The sequence below is a fragment of the Carassius carassius genome, chromosome 41 (assembly GCF_963082965.1).
Source record: "Carassius carassius chromosome 41, fCarCar2.1, whole genome shotgun sequence".
Taxonomy (NCBI): Eukaryota; Metazoa; Chordata; class Actinopteri; order Cypriniformes; family Cyprinidae; genus Carassius; species Carassius carassius.
This window is the reverse complement of record NC_081795.1, coordinates 12,066,123-12,089,486: the sequence shown is the minus strand read 5'-3', so window position 1 is coordinate 12,089,486 and position 23,364 is coordinate 12,066,123. Positions and strand designations below refer to the sequence as shown.

The following is a 23,364-nucleotide window of genomic DNA, read 5'->3' as shown; positions in this document are numbered from 1 at the left end:
GTGAGTCTAGGAAGGCAACCTTGTCAGCATCCCTGATCTCTGTTATATTCAGCTAAAGGTGGTGCTCCAGAACCTCCAAATTGACCATTGCCTTGCCGATAGCCTGTGAAGTTGCTTTAGTAGCGTGCAGAGCCAGGTCAGTTTGCTGTGCACATCCCTCTAAAGGCATCAGAACCCCGGCCGGACTCCATGGTGCGGAGAAGCTTGGCCTGGAACACTTGAAGCACCTCTGCTTTAAGCCTCTGTTATACTTTCCGCGTGCACAAGTGCACGAGAGTCTGCTAAGGTTTGCATGATGTAAAAATCTTCATCGGAGGGTGTACATGAAGGCTCAGAGTGGACATCTGTGTGCCTTGCATTTTTTTAGTGACTGCATGGACAACGCAGACAGTAGGCTACAAAAGCACTACCTACACATGCGTTGGAAATAAACACACCACTTTCTTGCTCTCTTTCTTTTCTTCTTTTTCTGTGAATTAGCTAAGTACAGCAGACAAGGCAGCTTTTCCTCCTGCATGGACGTCCCCATGTAAGTTTCTGTTTTTACTGTTCAAGCCGATCTACTGCGCATGTGTGGAACACGTCCTCCGAGCGGACCACCAGCATACACTTTCAGTAACACAAGTACTCCTTGTACATGTTGTCCACAGCTGTCTGTGTACGTGGCCAAACTGGGGTTTATTTTTGAATATATGTCAAAACATAATTTATTCCTAAAATGACAAAGATGAATTTTCACCAGCAATAAATCCATTCCTCAGTGTCACATGATCCATGGTCAAAAAATAAAATCTAATTGTCAATGTTAAAAATGTTTGAAAAAGTTGCTTTTTTGTGTTAATATCTTTTTTTTTCTACCAAGATTGTTTGACGAACAGAATATTCAATAAAACAGCATTTATTTGAAATATAAATATTTTGTAACATTATAAGCTAAATAACTTTACTGTAACTTTTGAATCAATGTAATGTCCTTACTAAATAAAAGCATTAATTTATTTCCAAACAAATCTTACTGGCCCAAACATGCGAATGCTATTAGATTAGATTAAATTAGATTAGATGTGATTAATGGCATTTCTATGTTGTAATGTTCGTATAAGTCTTTTTAATTCAGCAAAGCAGAAGATCCGTCATCATTCACTGACAAAATATTATATCATGCAGATACATTGCGAATCACGTTTCCAGAACCAGGATGCACTAGCGTACAGTGGCCAGCTGGAGGAGTGGTACACAATTATTTTGGCATCTCTGTTTGTCTGTCGATGGGTCTTGCTACATGAATGAATAAAGAGTCAGTGTTTAGGACCATGGGGGGAAGGGTTTGTGTGCGCGCGTCCGACGCAGCCCTGCCCAGCCTAGTCTTTCTTCTGACGTCCTTCCTTGATGCCAGTGTCAAACGCTGCTGGGGATCCATGTTTTACAGCCACTGTACAGCTTTTATGTTTGGGAGCTCTGACATACCCTGCCTCTTCGAAAAGGATATTGTTCATCAGTCTTTGTTGGGACGGGAGTGTGCTCGAGATACGCGTGATTCTTTGGATTTCGTATTGTGCCTGCTGTTGTTTATTTAGTAGTATATTGTTTTCCTGCAAATGCACACAGATTATTATTTGAAGGGGACACTGCGTCCGTGGGAGTGGTTTATTTTCTCTGGACAACCCAGGTTCATTGAAAAAAATGAGGCCGTTTTCCTCGATTTGATGCTGTGGTAGCTTTTTTTTTCTCCCTTGTTCTGTTCTGCTTCTGTTTTCTATCTGTCAGTCTCGTGATATGCAATCGCTGACGACTGATCCTTGAGGTTTCAACATACATTTCTGCGAACCAGACGCTGTATATGGACATGTTATGAGGACAGCTGAGTGAGACGTTTTCATCTAGCGAAGGACAAAATGATCTATTGTTCCGGCTAGCCAAACTACCACAAACATGAGCATCATATAGCTTTTATTTTATATTTGTTCTCATCCCATCAGTACTGCACGTAGCATCCAGTAAACTTGACCGAGAATGAGGATTGTTTAAGGAAAAAGCTGTACTGGTGGGTTGTACTAACTGTACCTCGCGATACTGACTCGGCTGCGGGCTGTTTCTCCTGCCTGGGCCGATTCAATTAGAAACTGTAGACGGACCGCTGAAATAACCGCAGGGTTGCTTTTGGCCGAAGCTCCAGGGACGATGTCTTCACGCGCGCCGCTGCAGCCGGGGAACGAAAGGAATGTAGACCACGTAAGTGTAACGCTTTCTCACGTCATTTAATTCCACTTTACGTCAAAAGTAGGGGTGAAGGGAAGTGAGACTCGCGGATCGGTTCTTTCGAAACATAACGAAACGTTTCAAAATAACACATGCATCCTTTACGTCATCACGTTATTATTAAGACATCGTAGGATGACATTACATGTGTGTTTTTTACATTACAAATTTGTATTGATAATAGTAAAACAAATATAGTAAAACAAATCGTTTTTTTTACTTATTCACACTCAAATGATGTGTGTTAATAAAACTGCAGTCAGACATACTCAAAGTATGTCATATTTCCATTTGTGATATTTCTTTTATCAGCTATTAAAGTATCTATTGGCCAATTATTAATTCAATTAATAACAATTAATTGATTCAATTCAAATGGTCTTATCAGTTCAGTCGGTTAGGTTCATTGTGAATCGGATATGGCTCAAAAACCGATTCTTGAAAGAACACGCGAAGCGATTTTGCGATTCATTGAAAAGACTCGAGTCAAAAGAACATTTCGTTAATCAGGAGCACTGACATATAACCAGAATTTTTTGGGTTTATTTTAGTTTTATGGATATGTCAGAAGCATTTGGTACTACTGTTATCTAAAAATGTGTCTCAACCACTGATCTATAATATAGAATATATATATATATATATATATATATATATATATATATATATATATATATATATATATATATATATATATATATATATATATTAGGGGTGTAACAGTACGTAAAAATCACGGTTCGATATGTACCTCGGTTTTAAAGTCACGGTTCAGTTCATTTTTTTCGGTACAGTAAGGGAAAGAAATGCAAACATTAAACTGCAGGTTGTTTATTACTAGAAACTTTTTTTTTTACAATTTGTTTACACTTTTTTAAAATACTTTTTAATAAAATATATATAAAATAAAAAAAGAATAAGAAATAAAATACTGCTGCAAAGTTGAATAAAATACTCTCAGTCTCAAACCAATGTCATATAATAAAATATAATGAAAAATATAAATAAATAACTATGATTACAGTGCAGCATTACCAATCCCAGCTTGTATGCCTGCTCATATTTAAAAAATATATATCACTTTTCCAGCATCAACAGTTTCAGTTTTTAGACCTGCTCAGATTTCGTTATTGCGTTGGAACGATCGGAATTAAGAGCAAAGGTCTGTTTAAATGCCGACGGGAGCTGCGTTTGAATTACAATCGTTTTTTTCCTAGTTGTAGTGATGTTCACACTCGCGTGATGCCTTTTGAAAACCTTAGGCCGGTGACACAGTGGCATATTGCACCTGTCAAACGTGAAGTAGGCCTAAACCCACTTCTTTTCATGGTCAGTATTGTGTAAATTCAGCTACTAAGGCCAAGCTATGCCTTGTGTTCATAGACAGGGCCATAAGCATCAGTATTCAGATTAGTGGTTGATCAATATAGCCATTCAATGACTTTTTACTGTTCCCTTCCCCCAATCTGAGATGTTTGGTTACACCATTGTGCATATGCCAAACTGCAATATCATTTATTGCATTTTTGTAGTATTCAGTTGCATATTTATTCTTCCCTTTTGCTGTATCTTAATTAAAAACATAAAAGTCTGCTTTGTTAATGATGTACACGTGTAAGTAAACAGATGTCTGGCGGACAGCTTGTTATAACATTTTGAAGACATTGTAAAGTATCTCAGACAATACCAAAATATGTTTGCTTCTCACGGTAGCAAGGCTTGGCCTTATTTCTGCACACACACACACACACACACACACACACACACACACACACACACACACACAGTTAATAACTTTGAAATTTGGCTGCCTTCTACTTGCAAAGTTGTATATTAGTGTATCTTACTAAAGGCCTATTCATGTACCTCAAGATTTATTAATAGTAAATATTAGCATTAAAAGAGTAGTTTACTCAAAACATTTGTTATCATTTAGACACCCTCATGGAGTTCCAAACCTATGATTTTTGTACTGATTGTTCTTTTCCATTAAAAACCAATGGATGTGGACTAGAGGGTTTAAACTTAAAATATTACCAAAATATAAGTAGTCAAATAGCTATTGTATATTTTATTCATTTAATTGCTTTAAGGTGAATAGACTGAATTTTAAGTAGGTAGAAATGCAAATAGTTTTGGAAGTGAGTCAGTGGTGGCATAATTTTCATTTGTTTTGGTTCAACTGTCCCTTTAAGATAGAAATGCCCAAACATTTTACTTAAATGCCAATAACCAAACTTGATTGAGGGCCATGGACCAAAAGAAAAAATCAAAGGTGATCACAAGCAAACTTTGGCCCACAGGCAGATTATGGCTAGATAGTTTTTAGTAGACGTTGCAAATATGGGTTTCACTCATAACAATGTAATTAACAGTGCTGTCTCTGTTTCCACTTCAAACTGTCATAACTTGTGGTTGGTGTACTTACTTTAACCAAAGCTCTTTATTATGCGAGTGGAACGTCAGGTGTCAGTTTACTTCTTGAATATAGTTTGTAAGGAGATGTAAAGGACATCTGCTTTCCACATTTTTACGTCATGTGCCATAATCTGATCGCTTGAAAGAAATTTGATTGCTTGTATTTATTGCTACTGTAATCGGAAATCGGATTATGTGTTATGCAAAACCTATTGACCCACAAAGGGATTCCTAAACTCCGCGAATTAGTGGAGAACGTCATAGATTGAAAAATAAAGGAGTATACATAAAGAAAAAGGAGTGGTTGGCTATGTGAATGAAAGATGATGAAAAGTCTGCATAGTTTGTGCTTCAGTTATCCAGCACATCTTCAAGCACAGACAAGGTAACATGGCATGCCACATAGAGGCATGGCGAGAGCTTCAAGAATGATGAGAGCAGATGAGATGAGAGCGAGCAAGAACACAAAGCAAACACAATAGGAAATGCATCTACCAATCTGGGAGGTTATGGAAACTCTCTGTCTAGCTATGGGTTAAGAGTGAAACAAAGGTGTCAAAATAAAGAGCCTGCAAGTGAATCCACAGATTGTATGTAGGCCAGAGAAACATTGTGTTGTCTGTCAGATAGAAATTGCTCAAAGCTAGTCTAGAGGATTGGGTAAATTGAAGAAGAAATCCCAGGATGTCCTGTACATCTTAAAAGACATTTATGAAAATGAATTTATGTTTCCCTTGCAAGGTTAAATTAGGTGTAAATGGCAGCCATCTTAATAACCATCATATTGTAACAGCTTTACAGAAGAAAATGCTATCCACCTTATTCCCGATGAGCCTGCTGTGTTTTAAATTATGAGTGGCTCTTTTGGTTTGGGGATCTTCCATTCAAAAAACTGAAATCAATCATTTCAAATTATAAGGTTGTCCTACAAATAAAGCTTAGCTCTCTGTTTGACTGAATGAGCTGTCGATTTCCCTTCATGTTTTATTTTCAGACATCAAGAGAATAACGTAACATTTGTTATTTTAACCTCACGTTATAACAAGAATATCTATGGTAAGATCGCTTGTCAGTTCCTCATGATTATTTTAATTTTTCCCTTGGCATTCTGCTGTAATAGTATGAAAAAGGACAACGTATACATTTGTGGTCTGGTCCCCCGATTTAATTTATGACATGTCCCATTAATAATACACTGGAATGCACAAAGAATCTCTCATTGTTCTCCTCAAATCCTCATGTCTCTTTCCAGGTTTGATTGTCTTTACAGGTAAATACAATTTATTATCTGTCAAAATGACGGAAATCACTTTGAAATAGTATCAAGTTAATGAACTTTTTTTGATTTAAGGCAGCGTATGTTACATAATACAGATATATATATATTACTACAGTGATATTTCACCTGTCCATTATGCTGTGGAAACAATCACACTTTTGGGGTTATTCATGGTCTGTTGAAAAAACCTTGTTTATGCTTTTACACTTTTAAATGTAATTTTAATGTTCGATTGTTAAAAAGGTGAGTAGTAATGTAATCTCATTGTACCTAGTTAAAAAAAACAAAACCAAAAATGTATTATTGCGTTCATAGAGCAAGCCTTTCACTGATTGTTTACAGCTTAACAGAAGTTACACCCATCATTTGCTAAAAGCGTCATGTGGCATAGGAATAAGGTGGACAAGGATGGAAAATAAGAGGTTAGAATTGCGTCATCCTCTTTAACTTGAACTAGTCTCTCTAAAGTCGCACTACTGTTTTGCAGCATTTACAGCAAAGCAGACACTTTGAATGATGTTTATATCAGCCAAAAAATTCTGGTGTGGAACTATGATTATGTATGTGTTTGCTACTGTGGACATTGAAGTGTCGAAACATCAGTAGAGGAAATTGATTGGTAAAGTAAGTCTGTAAGTGTTCACACATTTGACTTCCTCCTGTACTTCCTCATTGCTGATCAAGTTTTTACATGTCATTTCATATAAATAACATCTATTTGTGTTTAGAAATTTGACCCTCCATGGTGAGGTAATGAGGAAAAAGCTTGAATACCATTATTCTTTAATACACGTAAGAGCTAGTTATAAGATGATGTTTAAAATTCAAATGAGCCAATAAAGGGAACGGAGTTCTACTACATAGTACTTTTTCATTAAAATAAATGTAAAATAAAACGATAAAAACTAAAATCAGTTTAAATGTTTAAAATGCTAGAAGTGAATTTGTAGTGTAGAATATGAATGTTTATTTAATTTCAGATTTGTTGAAGATTACATTTAACAGTGCTGTAAAATTATTAGTGTTTGTAGGTCTTAACTTTAGTAAATGTTAGATGATGGCAAAGGTCATCTAAATATATAAAATCAGGGATATGAGCACTATTAAATATCCCATATTTACTGATACTTTTAAAAATGTAAAATCTCTAATATCAGCTGATAATTAGCAATATATTGTGCATACTTAGTAAAATATTTACCGTTGCTCAACAGAATTTCACAGGCAAAATCCAACCATTTTAGTAGGATTCTGCATGATCAGGAACTTGTAAGAAATAAATATATTTTTTAGTTTGTCTTCCAGTTATTCACATTAATTTCTGGCATTGATTGACAAATGCCTTGATTAGTAAGTGACTTCTGTGTGTGCAGTGCTTCATGTATCACTTCACTGTTCACAACAGACAATTAATTTTTTTTCTAGTAAAATTTTGCTAATTTGACTACTGCACCTAAAGATGTAGCCTATAGCAAGTCTGCAAAACCTGTGTTCTCGGCACCTGAATGGAACACATTTCTATGTTTTTTTAACTTGTCATAATTGAATACAGAATTTGCAAACAAGTTTCTATTGAAGATTTGGCAACACAAACTATAACACACGATAAACAAACTGGTAGTTTGCATGTGAGCACTGTGTCTTATTTCACACACGTCTCAAAGCACAGCAGCAACAAATAGCTTTTTTAATGCTAAGGGTCAGATAGGGGGTGGAAATGGTTGTTAAATCGGGTGGCCATATGCGCTGTTCATATGGGACACGTACTGGCCAGGATTTTAATATTGCCTAAAATATCCAAAGAAGTTTGACCAATAGCATGCAGATATTGTACATATCGACCAATCTTGGTTGGTGCTGCTTATGAGAAGGTGAGATCTACAGGGAATGATCACAACAATGCAAATATGTGCATGTGTTTTTTCATTTGTTTGACTTGAAGCGTTACTTTGCACCGATCATAAAAAGACACCAAAGTAGGTGTGAGAGCGATTCGAAAGCATAAGGAGCCGTCTGTTCTGCTCTCTATAGCTCTCATTACTGTCACACAACAATAGACCTGCACATTGCAAACAGCCTAAACCTGGATAGGCCTATTTTAGGCAATATTAAAATCCTGTCCGGGACGTGGCCCATATGAACGGCGCATATGCCCGTCTATTGTTAAAGTTTGTGAAAATATAAAATTATTAAAATATGTATTCTAACCCAGTCAAAAGAAACAGGAACACCATATCACCTTCACTCTTAACAATGTTGGTGACTGGACATTATGCCTCCATGTTCAGCCAAAAGAAATTCACTAAGAGGATTGTTTTTTTAATTGTTTCTTGGTAAAGCAGGAAAGCGGATCCAATGTGGAGGTCAGATGGCACGGGAACCACAAGCTTAGTGGCTTGTTTCTGAGGAACTAGTGAAACCTGGGCCTATACACAGGGGCGTCGGACTGGGGGTAAAACCAGTACTGATTACCAGGGCCCCAAAGGAAGAGAGGTCCCTTGAAAAGTCTGGAATATATATTTTCAAGTTGAGGGGGGGGGCCATTAGGACTGCCTATGCATAGGGCCCGGGATCTTGTGCAGCGCCCCTGCCTATACATTCAAGTTCTGAAAAAAAGAGGTCCTTGTGTCTGTTGTATGTGGAAAAGCAATGAAGTTGAAGGGGTGTCTTTTATAAAAAGAAAACCTTTGGCATGTCTTGTTCATAGTGGCAGTAGTTTGTTGTGGTGATGTTATTGTGGTAACATCAGTGGTGTTAGGTGCTGTCTACGAGTCACTGTAAATTTACACATATTGTTTTCCAAAGAGATTATCTTTTAATTTGGCCGGCCACTACAGGTAAACATGTTTATCTAACCTGTAATTCTGAGCATGGTTTTTTCTTTTTTTTATCAAGAGGGTGTGTTTAGACCATGAGTGACAATCACAAAATGAGCATGTATTTGTGCTTGTCATTGTGGAAGTATTGCACCAACCGCTGTCTCATTGCCACAATGATTGTTGCTCTTGACAACTGATATTGATGCCGTCTCCTTGTGTATTTGGCTAATATGTGTGTGTGTGTGTGTGTGTGCGCATGAGGGGGTTATGTTACTAGTTGGTGGGGAGGGGGTTTGCAAAGTGCAGTTAGCAGATGGTCCTCAGCTGGGGCTTTTTTGTTTGGTCCTCTCATCTGATGCCAAGGTGAGACTTTTGCTCTGTAGTCATGAGGATCGCTGCCTGTCTGTGACTGCTGCACTATTAGTTATTCAGATGGTTTGACTCATGGCAGAAACCGTTACTAAAGGGTAACAACAAGTAGCAGAGGGGTTATGGCATTTCAGTCAAAAGGCATGAGCCAATGTAACAGCAGTGACATAGAATTGGGTCATCTGTTTAACAGAGGAAGATTACATGTTCATTTCTCACAATAACAGTGTGAATTAGTCGTGTTAAAATGAATCTGTCAAATAGGGCTGTCATTCATATGAATTTTTTTTGGATGAATTACATGAATTGGAATAATGAATCAGTTATTTGCAATGTCTGGTTATTGATACAGATTTCCAGATTCATTTTGATTCAGATTCGCAAGCTCTTGATTTGATGAACTCACAATATGTATATGAATTTTCAATGTTAAAATTAATGAAAACTTAAGACTGTCATTCAGTTAAAACATAACTAAATTAATTGCATGAGATGCTAAATAATTAATCCAATTTGTTTGCCAGTACTGGGTATTGATACAAAGTTTTGGATTCAGTTTGATTTTGATTCTGATTCAGTTATATATTTTGGTTATAATGCCCATTTTATTAATGTGCGAAAGATTTTCTCTTTCTGCTAATGCTGTAAATCATGCAGAGCAGGGTTTCAGACTGATTCAAATTCTCCTTTTGAACTATTTGTTAAAAGAACTGGCTAATGAGTCATTAATTTTGGGAATCGGGCTACATTGATCCCATTGTATGTTTTTTTTTCACTAAAAAGAACCGCTATGTAAGATTAATTTGCTTGTGAATTAAACTACACTGATCACTTTGTATGTTTGTTTTTGCATGCAGCCTATTATTATTGTGGCTGATAAGTAAATTGTTGAATTAAAAAAAGTAACTTTCGAAGTCAATATACTGTATTGTTTGTTTTATTTCCATATAAGTCAACACAAGCCTTTAAATAGTGTCCAAACCAATAAATCCTTGTACACCGAACCTGTTTAAGAAGCCTGTAGCTTTGCTGCAAGCATTTACTCTGGAAGCCACGTTAGAGAACCGTTACGAGCCATTCAAGACAGGAAATCATGCAGGTAGTGCTCTTCACACCTGGACTAAGGCGTAGACCTGATTACCATACTTTTATCTCACATCAACACAGTATAGCGTAGTGATATTGTGAACGACCCGAGTTCATTGTCGTGCATTCATTTAAAGGAAATGCTTTGTAAGAAATCAGCACAGAGGAAACTGGTGCACCAGCAGTGCCAAATGCAAAGCTTCAGGACAAGACAGGACAGGACATATGTCCCTGTAAATGGATTTTGGGAGTAAGTCATAAGATGCAACAGCAGGACCCCTCTCTACCCCCTTCACATGTGCTCATATCCTACCCTGAGCAGGGCACCACTCAGATAGGCGGTCTATTGTCTCAGTCTGCGGTGGGTCTCTAGAATTATGTTATGTGGAATAGTGTTTTAAGATCTTTATGAACTGCATATCACTACCAATATGAATGTTTAAATGTGCAGTTATAATTGAGCAACACTCAGAGTAAGCTACACAAAGGTGTTTGGACATCTCTGCTTCCATGAAGAACCTTTAACATCCACAGAACCTTTCCATTCCACAAAAAGGCTCTTTATAGATTGTTAAAATTATCTTCACACCAAAAAAGGATCTGTTAGGAACTGTTCACTGAAAGGTTTTAGGGGAACCCAAAATGATCCTTCTACATCATCACTAAATAAAAATCCCTTTTGGAACATGAGTACACTGTTAAGATACACTCACATTTACAAATACAGTCATTTCAGTGGAAAATCGAGGGTTTTGTGTGAGGATGTAAGTGTGTAAATTCGCCATGTTGACCAACAGAAAGCTGCTTGGTTTGAAAGTGATGTCTGTGTGAGCGGTGCATTGCTGATAATGAACCTGATTTGCCCCACAGAATTTCATTGAAAATTCGGTTATGTGACTGCATAAATCAGACTGGTGTGATTTGGGCTTGGAATGAAGCATGGCATTTAAAAAAAGAAACAAACAAATTATTACTTTATTCAGACTGAAATCGAACTTTTAAAGTGCATATACTCAGTGGGAGGACACTGATTGTCTAAATGCATCATCCTTTATTGTTCTGTGGACATTAGGTCCTGAAGCTTTCTTACGCCATCTAAACCATCTATTTCAGTGGCATATTGCTTTCACTGAGAAACCCCCCTTCATTTATACTCCCACCCCCACCTTTCTCATATAAATTGCAAGGCAAATCAGACAGAGAGCAGCGGTGGAACAATTAATGCGTATGGTTTGGACAGGTTGGGGCAGTGTGTGGTGGTGGAGGAGGATGGGTGGTTGACATACGATGAGGTCTATGTCAGCAAGAAATGGTTAAACTGCTGGGAATAGCGAGTGTGGGGATGTTACATTAGAGACATTAAAACGCCTTATTGGTGTGAAGAAATATGCTCCCATCCTCTGTGATTAAAATTTGTGATTCATCATGTGTCTATAGAAGATAAAGATCATCATTGGTATACTGTATATAAAATATCCTTATAGCATGTACGTGCAATAAATAATTTTGCAATTAATAATTTTTTCAAAATGTAATATTAAGACCATCTGCATTTGCTTTGTGATTTATATGGGGTCTTGTATCCTGAGTACAGAATTACTCAGAATATCAGAATAGAACAGAATTGTAGAGTTAGCATCCAGCTAAGAATGCCACATGCGTCATGTCGAGCCAAGGTGTGAGTGCCATGTAGTGTTGCAATTCATTCCTGGATAGATTAGATTTAAGATTTAAGATCTTGGAACAGCCAGACATGAAACTTGTCAGCAATGTATAGCTAAGCAGAGATAAGCTGTCCTTGGAGAAATCACAAAGTTTTATAAGGTTCCATTTTTTTCTTCTAATATGTTGTTTTATATTATTTTATTTCAGCTTTATTTCAATTAATGAAAATTATTTGTAATAATTTGATTTAACTGTAGCAGCACTGTTAATCGTATACATCAAAACCATTTAATCGACCTCATGTCTTTCTAAACCTGAGTTTCGTTTGTGGAACACACACACAAAAGTTATTTAAAAAAAAAAAGTGAATGTAGTTTCGGTCCATGTTTTTTATATTCCACAAAACGTGAGTCATATAGGTTGGGAATAACATATAAATACTGAAAAGATATTTATTTTGGGGAAATTAACCCTTCAGTTGCTCATTGTGAACGTGAATTTTGCAGGATTATGAATTGCTGTGCTGAATATTCTACACTATATCTGAATGTTTCAGTTTTAAATATTCAGGAAATCTAAGTAAAACAACTCTTGGTCATGTTTTGAACTATAATGTATTAACAATGAACATTTTCTCTTCAACCCGCAGCATGCCTCTCTCTCAGCCAGTCGTTCAGAGAAGGGCACGGGATGGTCGAGTCGCTCACTCGGAGCCCGTTGCCGGAATTCCATTGCCTCCTGTTCGGACGAACAGCCTCACATCGGCAACTACCGGCTGCTCAAGACCATCGGCAAGGGCAATTTCGCAAAAGTGAAGTTGGCACGCCATATTTTGACCGGCAGGGAGGTAAGAAGTACAGAGAGATGACGGTATTATTTTAGGAAATTAAATAAAAATTTATATCAGGCTTTTCTGATTGGCATTTAGGTAAATCTTCTCAAGTTCTCAGTCATGTAATGGCTGCCTCAGTGTGTCTAAACAAAGTGCACACTGATCTGTGCCATAGTTTTTGAGCCAGATGTCGTATATAAAAAACAAATCTATATAAAATCTACATATGCTCATCCAGCTTTTTTACACTTTGACCAAAAGCAATTATGTCATCCACCTACTAAGGTGTGCAGAGTTAGCATAATTTTCCAGGTGACTGCTTCTTTTATATGCAATTTAGTTGTCAAGTCAATGTGTCAGCTACATTTTGATGATTTTTTTTAAACTTTGTGTCTTCTCAGGTTGCCATAAAAATCATTGACAAAACCCAACTCAACCCTACAAGCCTACAGAAGGTAGGAACTAGGTCATAACCACTGCACTCTTGTAAGCTTGTGATCCTAATTATGTCTTTGGGTGCTAATGTCTGTCTGAACTCAGACACAAGGTCATATCGAGGAGCTTGTTTTGGTCAAATGGTGTTTTGATTAGACACTATTTAGCCGTGGACAGTGAAAACGTGAACTTTGACCCAATGGTTTTGATTTGCCCCCATTGTGCTCTTTTGGACTGTGCACTGATGCTGTTGTAATATATCTGGAGCTGTCTGAGCACTTTATCTGTGTGAAATCTGGAAAATAAAACAGTGAGCTGTTTTTGTCCTTGGTTTAGTTCTGAGCTAAATATATTAATTCACCAGAAAATGGCGGGAAAGATTAGATAAGCAATTCAAAAAAGAGAAAGCTATTGAAAATGAGGACACTATGATGTTGTTGTTTTTGTTGTATTATAGGCACATTATCATATTTTGCACTTTTCGTTTTTAGCTTGTTTGGTTATTTGGAGATAAAGTAATTCCTAAAGATAAATGTTACACTATTTTTGTGTTTTTGTCCATGAAATGTAGCTTTAAAAGATATTTTATTCAGAATAAATATTTATCATTAGCTTAGCTAATTGTGTTAAAGTCATAGCCAAATCGTGTGTTTTTAAAGTGCACTTAATAACACCCTTCCGAGCTAAAATGTAAAAAAAAAAATACTGTAGAAATATTAAAAAGTAATACATTATAATTGGAAACACATGCTTCTAACTTCATCTTTAGTATTTGTTTTTATGTTTAGTGTTGTCTGATGTATATTGCATGAATTAAATCATGATTAGAATTTATTAATCTTAACTGTAAATGGAAAAAAATGCATTTATGAAGTGCTAAATATTCCTAGCTTTTGTGCATATGGTAAGATGACTGGAGAATATTGTCTTTCTGTGAGAGTCTGGGTGATAATCACACCTCGAATGTGAGAAATATGGCGTGCTTCTTCACTCAGAGGTTTTGTGATTGCTAATACAGCATTTCAAACCTAAAGATTATGATTAGCTCTAAAAGTTCTTCCAGGATATCCACATATAATGCAGTTTGAAGATAAATAAGTATGTAACAGCAGGTTTTAGTTAGATGATGCGATGGCACACTTATAGAAAGAGTTATATTTGTTGCTAACAGTTTATTGGTGATAAAGAGGTGAGTGATATCATATGGTCGAAACCAAATGCAAATGTTGGGTCAGACGCCTTGTCTGATGGTGCTTGTGGTCTCTGCAGGGGTGTGTTAAACTCTGCAGCAGAAATGCAGGCCTCTCCTGTCAGTATTATTAAAACACACCAGGTGACCTTTCCCAGTACAATATTTTTGTACCTCTTCTTTCTTTCTTTGTTCTCTCACTCACTCACATGCAGATCGTATCGTTCCCAACCTTTGTTTAACAGTCGACTGCAGGTTTCATCTGGCCTATAAATTGCCATGATTAACAATGACAGATGTGGAAGAAGTTCTTTCCAATTTTATGTATGTATTATATTTTAGGATCTGTAAGATTTTGTTAATGTTTAAAAATACAGTTATATAGTGGAATATCGATATGATATCCTATCATTTCAGTTTAACATAACTTTTCTGTTTTAATGTATTTTAAAATGAAATTTATTCCAGTGATGGCATTACTCCAGTCTTCAGTGTCACATGATCCTTCAAAAATCATTATGTTATGCTTATTTGGTGCTTAAGAAACATTACTTAATATCACCAATGCTGAAAACAGTTGTACTGCTTAATATTTTTGTGGAAACCATGAAACATTTTTTACCGGATTCTTCAATGTATAGAAAATTCAAAAGATGTTCATTTATTTGCACAGCAAAACATTATAAATGTCTGTAATGTCACTTTTGATCAATTTAATGAACCTTTGCTGATTAGAATTATTCGCTGATTTATAAAATAGAGACATATTGTACTTTTAAACAGTAGTGTCTAATAAATAATTTATGATCTTAAGCCTGCATGATGTCTTAAACTATGACACACTCCAAGGAAGGAATCATATACTTAAAATTGGGAACCAAATCTAAAAATTGTGTGTGCCTTTTAATGTCTATGATGGTTACAGGCCTGCTCCTAACTTGCGGTGTCATGTTTACTGGAGATCCAGAAGTTTTGTTAGTCTGATGTGGCCACAGCCTTGTTTCTGGAGATCTGCCAGCAGCCTCATTCTCCTCTTCTTCTCTGATCTCCTCTCTGTTTAGAGATGGAGGGGGGAGAGCACAATCAGCTGACCATGAACTTTCCCAGCAGCTGGATTTCAGAAGGGTTGGGAAAGAAATTGAATTTGCCTTTATCGACGTGTGTGAGGGTGCGGGGTGTGATCATGGAGGTGTGGGGCCCCATCATTAGAGCATGGTGCTACTTTGTTGAAAAAAAAAACCTTTGGGCAGGACGACGGAGTTGGACCGTGGGTAAAGAAGGGTAGAGGGGGTTGGGTGTCCCTCATTCAAGTCTCTTGAAGCCAGGAGCGCCGTTCCAGACAGACGAACAATGGAGGCAACTGAACCCGGAGGGAGTGGGGGACTCCAGGGGGGCCGTAGCACAGAAACCGAGATCCTGAGAAAGCAAGCTTGTATTCAAGAGATGTGAGGAGTGTCTAAACATGATATCAGAAAGCAAAAGCCCTGATTTTAAATGTTTAAGTTGAATGTGTGAATTTGAGAGCATTAAACAGTCTTAAAGTTTTAGAAATGTATTGATATATGACTGCTGATGATATATTAATACAACTGCTGGTATGAAATTTCCATTTAGTTTCATTTCCATTAGCTCTCCCAAAAATTATACATTTGTCATCATTTACTCACCCTCATGTAATTCCAAACTTGAATGACTTTCTTTTTGTGGAAATTATAGATATTTTGAAGAATGTTTTTTTTTTTTTTTTAATATCTTATTCTATGACAGAATTTTTATTTTTGGGTGAACTAGGCTGTCCCTTTAGGGCAAGTTGGTTTACGTGCTTCAGTTTGAAAATGTAACTCCTCAGTCCCCCAAATTCTGGAATTCTGGGTAACCTGAATGTCTTTAAAGTGCCAAACCTTTTAAGTTTAGTGAAGATTATACTTGTATAACTGTGAAATCACCTATTTCAATTTTAAATCAACTGTTAGAGCAATTGCTGCTGGAAGAGCACTAACAGGCAGAGCCAGATAAACTCCAAAGAGAAAAGAAGATGAAGTGAACTTGACATTTATGAGTCACATTGGAGAATGCTTTAAGATTATTTCTGATCAACTCCAAACACTCTTGGATTACTTATGTAAGCACCATCAATTATGAGATTATCACTATTTCTGGAACTGTATGGCATTGTGTGTTGTATGTATCTAGGAGACCGATTGTGTTGGGGAAACCCAGGGGCATCATGCACCAGTTTTGTTTTTTGAGGGGACACCAATGGCAGTCCTGACTCACTTGATGACAACATGAAGGCAAAGATAACTTTTAACTAAGTAGCTGTTCTCTTATAACTTGGTACAATATTGAGCAAATGATTCCGGGTTCAAATACTAACCTACACTACTGTTCAAAAGTTTGGGGATAGGAACATTTTTATTTTAATTTCTTTGAAATAAAGAAATTAATACTTTGATTCATCAAGAATGCATCAAATTGCTCAAAAGTGACATTAAATATATTAATAATGTTACAAAATATTTGTTTTTTTAATAAATGCAGTTATTTTGAACTTTCTATTCATCAAAGAATCCTAACATATTTTTACAGTTGCCAAAAAATATTAAAGCAGAACTGTTGATAATAGAAAGAAATATTTCTTGAGCACCAAATCGGCATATTAGAATGATTTCTGAATGATAATGTGATACCGAAGACTGGAGTAATGATGCTGAAAATACGGATTTGTCATCTCAGGAATAAATAACATTTTAAAATATAATAAGATAGAGAACAGTTATTTAAAATTGTAATAATTCACAATATTGCATATTGTACTGTAAATGCAGCTTTGAATAAGAGTAGTTTATTATATTATAGATGTGTTTATATATGTAATACAAAATATATTAATTTCATATTAATTATATTTGTTAAAATAAAGTATTTTATATAAATCCATCTGACTTTTAAAAAAAAATGAAGGGAACATCCCATAGGACATAAATGTCACAAGAGAGATCTCTTTATTGTCTGAATGTCAGATTTTTCTGCTGAGAAAAAAGAGCCCAACAGTGCCATAAGAGATCCCAGTAATGTCTTAAACATCTTTCTCATCAAATTTGTCATCAAAAAACTCCAAATGTTCATATATTTTACAGCATATTTTAATTTCCTAAAGAAATTCAGACCAACATCCTGCATAAAAAACACATCTGGGATCTCCAATAAATCTCCAGAGCTTTAAAAGAGCACTGAGCTATACAATGTTCCTCTGGGATGTGCTCAAGCGTCCATGAGGCTTCTGGGTAAGCCAGAGGTGTCCTGTCCTGATGTTCGGCCCCCCAGAGGCAGCTTTGACCTGAGCTGTTACTGTGGCCTGATGAGAGTGAGACCAGACCATCTGCTTTGGTCTCTGTGGTGATCCAGCTCTTTTTGTCTCTCTGTCACTCACTGGGCTCCAGATCAATGCTAGGGAAATGGCAAGGACATGGACCAATGCCTGCCGGAGACAGAAGTACTTTGAAATCCCTAAGGGGTTCTCCTTTGGTAACATCACTTATATATGTGAACAATTCACTTTAAATGGTTAACTAACATGTTGTCTATTTGCAGTATTTCTCAATACTCTCACTGTTTTGTTTTCACATCTGAATGATACATTCTCCAGGCTTCAGCTGGCTGTGCATGTGCATGTTAGACCTCTTTTGGTGTGAACGAGATGGAGTAAAAAGACAGGCGACTACGGTCATATGAGGATGCCATTAGCTTCCTGACAATCAGACTGAAAAAACCTTCCCTTTGGGATCAGAATAAGCCAATGATGTAGACGCACGGATTACCATTATGACATCGAGCCACTGCTGGGAAGTTATTATAATAATTGTCAGTCAGACTGACGTTATTTCTCTAAGTCTTGCAGATTTTTAGTAGAATATTATGCGGCAATGCAGAACCGTTCTTACTCTCTTGAGAGGCTCTTAAAATGTCTTTGGATAGATTTTGATCCAATGTGGCACCCATTTAAGCTCCTTGTCAACGCCTCCCATAATGTGATACAGTTTGAAGAATATGATGTGCTTCATCTGGATAAATGGAAGATTCAATTAACTGCTGTGTTGTATATTTCCATAATGTTTAAAAGGATAATTCACCCAAAATGTCACATCTACTATGTAAACTTCACACTCTTGTGTCCTTCCCAACCAAATTTTAGTATCTTTGATAAACCATTGTTTTGATAATATTTTGAATTAGATTTTATTTTTTGTAGTTGTTTTTAATGTTTCCATATAGTTTTTTTATTATCCATTTTTATTTATTTGTTTTAGTTTATTTAGTTATTTTAGTACTTCCATTTAAACTAAATGCAAATGAGAAATGTTCCCTTGGCAACTAGCTGAAATAAAACCAGTTAAGATTTTTATATTGTAATTCAGTTAACGTATTTTAATTAAAGTAACAGAAGTGTTTCTTTTTTAATAGTTTTCATTTTATTTTTCCTTAACAATAATGAGGCTATTTCAAACTTGTATGGCAGGAACAATATTGTTTGGACCCCAATGTTCATCAAAATGTCTTATTCTATGTTCCACAGAATAAAGTCATACAGGTTTGATCGACATGACGGTGATTAAATGGTGACAGCATTTTCATTTTTGGGGAAATTATCCCTTTAATTGTGGAATTATGTAACGTGATTAGAGGCAAAATATCATTCACATGCTAATTTTCATTGTCATAGCTATTATTTGATGTCAGAAGTGTTGCGTGAGTGTTTTTGTTCTCTTGTTCAAACATGCAAAGATGACAAGCCTCTGATTTACATATTTCACCCCCTTTCCGTGGAGCAGTTGGAAACGGTGTGGAAGGCCTAGACAGAACCAGACGCAGATGAAAAATGGTTCCCATGGGATGTGGACGGCTGTGATATGCTGATGTCTGAATGATGAGTTTGATAAGGGTGAACAGAGGTTATTAGACACTTTCAGAGATCTGGCGAAGGAAGAAATATGCCTAATGCTGAAGGATAGCCCCAGTGTAAAGTGTCACACCTTGTCTTAAAGGTACAGGTTGTAGGACCTGCCACTAGAGGGTGCACTATCAAAACAATAACAATCGCGTGGTTTGTTAACGCTAAGAAGGAGCGTGGAATGATGGGATTTGTTGTCTTCTACCCAACCGCTGACGGCCATCAATCAGACGGGAAGATAAATCATGGATTTAACACGAGTTCAACGATTTGCGCGAGAAGATTACATACAAAGTCAATGCAAAGACGCGATCAAACTATGTATCAGAAGCGTCCTCGCGTGGGTCTAGAGACGCGATGCCCCGCGTTTTCCGTGTATGCCTCATAATACTAATCTTGTTAATCATTATAATAGCATACGTTTTCTGTAAAGATATGAATCAAAACAACTCACCTGTCGAGTAAAACACAAGCGAGATTGGCATCTTTTTCTAGTTGAAGTTTGTCGCGAAGCTAGTTCCGCATTTGTCCACGACACTGTTGTCATGTGGTTTCTACGTCAGTAAAGGCGGTAACGGTAACAGTAACTAACGTCATTGACAGGTGACTGCACTGCCCCGTGTCAATGTTTAGATGGGAATTTTCTCATGATTTACAAGTAGTTGAAAACATTAGAGATATTGTTAGTAATCAGCTGGACAAAATATATAACACTAGCCTAGTGGTTTTTGGATATTTTACTGCAAATATCTTACAAATTGTACCTTTAACACCATATATGATATCTCTTCCATGTAAATTTGGATTTTTGTATGTGACAAGTAACTGGCATCTAGACATTATGTCAGTTGTTGGTTTCGATTTCTGTTGCATCTCTTAATGAAATCTTTCAAATATATTAAATATATTCGGATAACCTTTTAATTTTTTATTGATTTATTTTTTATGTATTGTTATATTTTTATCTTAATTAAAACAAAAATGAAATAATAATAAAATACAATATATCAGGGCTATTCAATTAGTTTCATTCGAGGGCCGCATTATCAAATCGAAAAGTTGAGGTGGGCCGGTGGGTTGGTTTGGGGGTTTATCTTATTTATTGAAACATAACAGTTTCAATAAATAAGCTAAAGTAACCCTAAAGAAGTGTGGTATTTACTTGGAAATGTGGTACCCAACAGTATGCAAATATATAAAACCATAATAAATAAAAACTTGATAATTTACTGCTGTGTACAACTATTTTCCTTGGAACAAATAAATTATTTATACAAACTTATAGCTGTTGGTGAGAAATAATAATTATTTTATTTATAATTGTTATGCTTAAATGAAAATATTCTGACAGTGAGACTTGTTAACCACAGGCTCCCACTGTATAAAAAATGCCTAAACACAAGTTAAAAACTATACGCACCTTTACAAAGAAACTGACATAATTTCATAACAAGCATTAAATATATATTCCTCTACCCACCTAATAAAACTAATGCAATATAAATCACTATATTTACTATTAAACTATATAATATTATAGTATATATTTACTATATTTATTTATTACTACATAGTATTCAATATAAATATTGCACATTTCTGCCCAACCATGGTAAATTACTACAGTAAATGTGGTAAATGTTTGTAAGGGTGATTAGGGGATTTAAAGTCTTCTAATTTCGGTCATGCCACAATGTTTCTCCTGCTTTCCTCATCAGTCTTGTTGGGAATGTTGAGGCTGTTTCATCCGATTTAATACTAATTAAATCATCGAGTGATTTGTGGTTTGTAACAGAAATGTTTCTGTCGAACTGAAACGCTTCCACTGGTTGTCGCAACGCTGTTTAATATTAGTGTGTCCGGGACCGGGAGTAAACGCAACTCCGCGCTGGGCCGTGTTTAAACAACTAGTGAAACAACTGAAAACATCGCTATTTGTTGTAACTGTACTGAACGAGAAACCGCTTCAGATGATTCAGTTACGGAGCGGTCCGAATGAATCCGAATAGTTTTAGACCGTTATGCAAGCGCGTTTAGAAAGAATCGAACCAAAAGAATGATTCATTCACGAAGGCTTGGTAGCCTATCGCTGGTTCAGTCGACATAAATTCGGGACACATATAATAACTGCTGAAATATTCACACGTAAAACGTTTCTCAGGTCAATCGGAGCGAAAAGAGGAGGAGGGAGGTTGGTGCCGTCGGGCCGCATGGAGATGATTGGCGGGCCGCATGTGGCCCGCGGGCCGCCAATTGAATAGCCCTGCAATATATGATGACAAATTTAAGTTGAGATTACTAAAGCTAAATAGAAATATAGAAAAAAAGTGGAAAAAATGACAAAACACGTAAAAGTAATGAAACTAATTGAAATTAAAACATTAATAAATACTATAATAATAAATAATACTAAAATAAAATAACATCTCATAGAGACTTTTCTCATCATTTCATTTGACTTTATTTCAGGGTCTCTTCATATTTCACAATGTGACTATTTCTTATTTTAACTCGCAATTATGCAATTGCACTTTTAATGTCAAGGCATACAAATTCGTAATTGAATTTTTGTGTTTTGGGCACTCATTGTAAACGCTACTATATATTTGATCTTATCCCGATTTTTTTTGTCTGTTTATTTCTTTGTAAGCATAACTGAATGGCAAATCTACATTTATTTTTCACTTTTTCATTTGTAAATGTGGCTCAGTCAGGCTCTGAGCTCAAAGCCTGGATTAACTGACGGGAGGCCTGCATTGGGGTCAAGGTGATGAGGTCCTTTGCAAACATCACTCTGGGCTCGACAAACGTTTCCATCCAGAAATACCAACACAAGAAAGAAAGAAACCATTATAAGCATATTTTATAGGCAAATTTACCTCTCTCTAAAGAAAGTTGGTCAACTCAGGGTTTGATTAACGATGTCTGGAAGTCTGTAACATGAAAAATGGACAGTAGAAACAGGAGAGAAGGGGAGAAATGGGGCAGTAATACTATCTAAAGCGAATCGGGCGGGCAGAGGCAGGTTTTCCATCAGGTGCTGAGGGAGCAGCACAGCGTTGCCTGACTGAGGGGGTGAGATAAGTCCCTGCTTTAATACCAGGTCACTATAGCAATGGTGACGTGAGGCCAAAGCCTGGGAAATGAACCAGGAAGTCCCGTCTTTGAGGAAAAGCAGGAGAGATACATGAGGGAAGGGTTGGATTATCTGATGGTTATCTTTAGGGCTCAGGTGAACAGCTGATGTGCAATTCAATTAGAGCCGCTCTCAAGGGGCAGTCGTATATGTATGAGCCAGATGAGTTTTGATGTTGTCTTAGGATACCCCTGATGTTATGTGATTATTCAGTTTGTATGACTGCTCATAAAAGCCAAAGAAATGCACTTCCACATTTCAGATTGAAAAGACCAGGTCTTTGTGTTTTTCCAGTAAAAAAAAATCTAATAAAATAGCAAAAAAATCAATATAAATGTACCTGTTAAATGTATATATGGTTTGGGGTCAGTAAGATTTTTTGTTTTCAAGAAACTACTACTTTTATTCAGTCAGAATGCATTAAATTGATGGAAAGTGACAGTAAAGATTTTTACATTGTTACAGAAGATTTCAAATCAATTCTGTTATTCTGAACCCTCTGTTCTTCAAAAAGTCTTGAAAAACTGTTTCCACAAAAAATATTATGCAGTAAAGACAAATATTATATATTATATTATATATGTGAAAAATATATAAGCAGCAGAAATTGTAAGGTTATTTCACAATATTACTTTGTTTACTGTATTTTTCAGTCAAATAAATGCAGGCTTCGTGAGCATAAGAGTATAATATAGAAACAGATTAGATTATAGATATATATGTAAAACTTTTTACTTCCTTAATGCACATTCCCAGTCTTATTGTGTTAAATGGATCAATTGAACATGGTTACTATACATTAATTGTTGATATTTTTACTATAAAACAAGACAAAGATAGGATTTTTTGCTGTGCAGATCAGCTGATTCATGGGATATATTGAACACTGAAAACACATGTGAATACAGAAGTGCACTAGAGTTGAT

The 23,364-nt window shown here is 36.2% G+C and overlaps 1 protein-coding gene across 9 annotated transcripts in view; it reads left to right on the top strand.

Moving 5' to 3' along the window:
- Positions 1-2,069: 2,069 nt before the first annotated feature.
- The window catches only part of LOC132122747 (MAP/microtubule affinity-regulating kinase 4-like), a 40,315-nt gene continuing 19,020 nt past the window's right edge, over positions 2,070-23,364 (top strand). For all 9 annotated transcript variants that reach the window (XR_009426427.1, XM_059533116.1, XM_059533123.1 and 6 more), the window contains exons 1-3: positions 2,070-2,232; positions 12,545-12,742; positions 13,129-13,182. Coding sequence is in view for 8 of the 9 variants with exons in the window: in XM_059533116.1 (XP_059389099.1) it covers positions 2,182-2,232; positions 12,545-12,742; positions 13,129-13,182 (303 nt within the window). In the remaining variant the exon portion in view is untranslated. The remainder of the gene's footprint in view (positions 2,233-12,544; positions 12,743-13,128; positions 13,183-23,364) is intronic.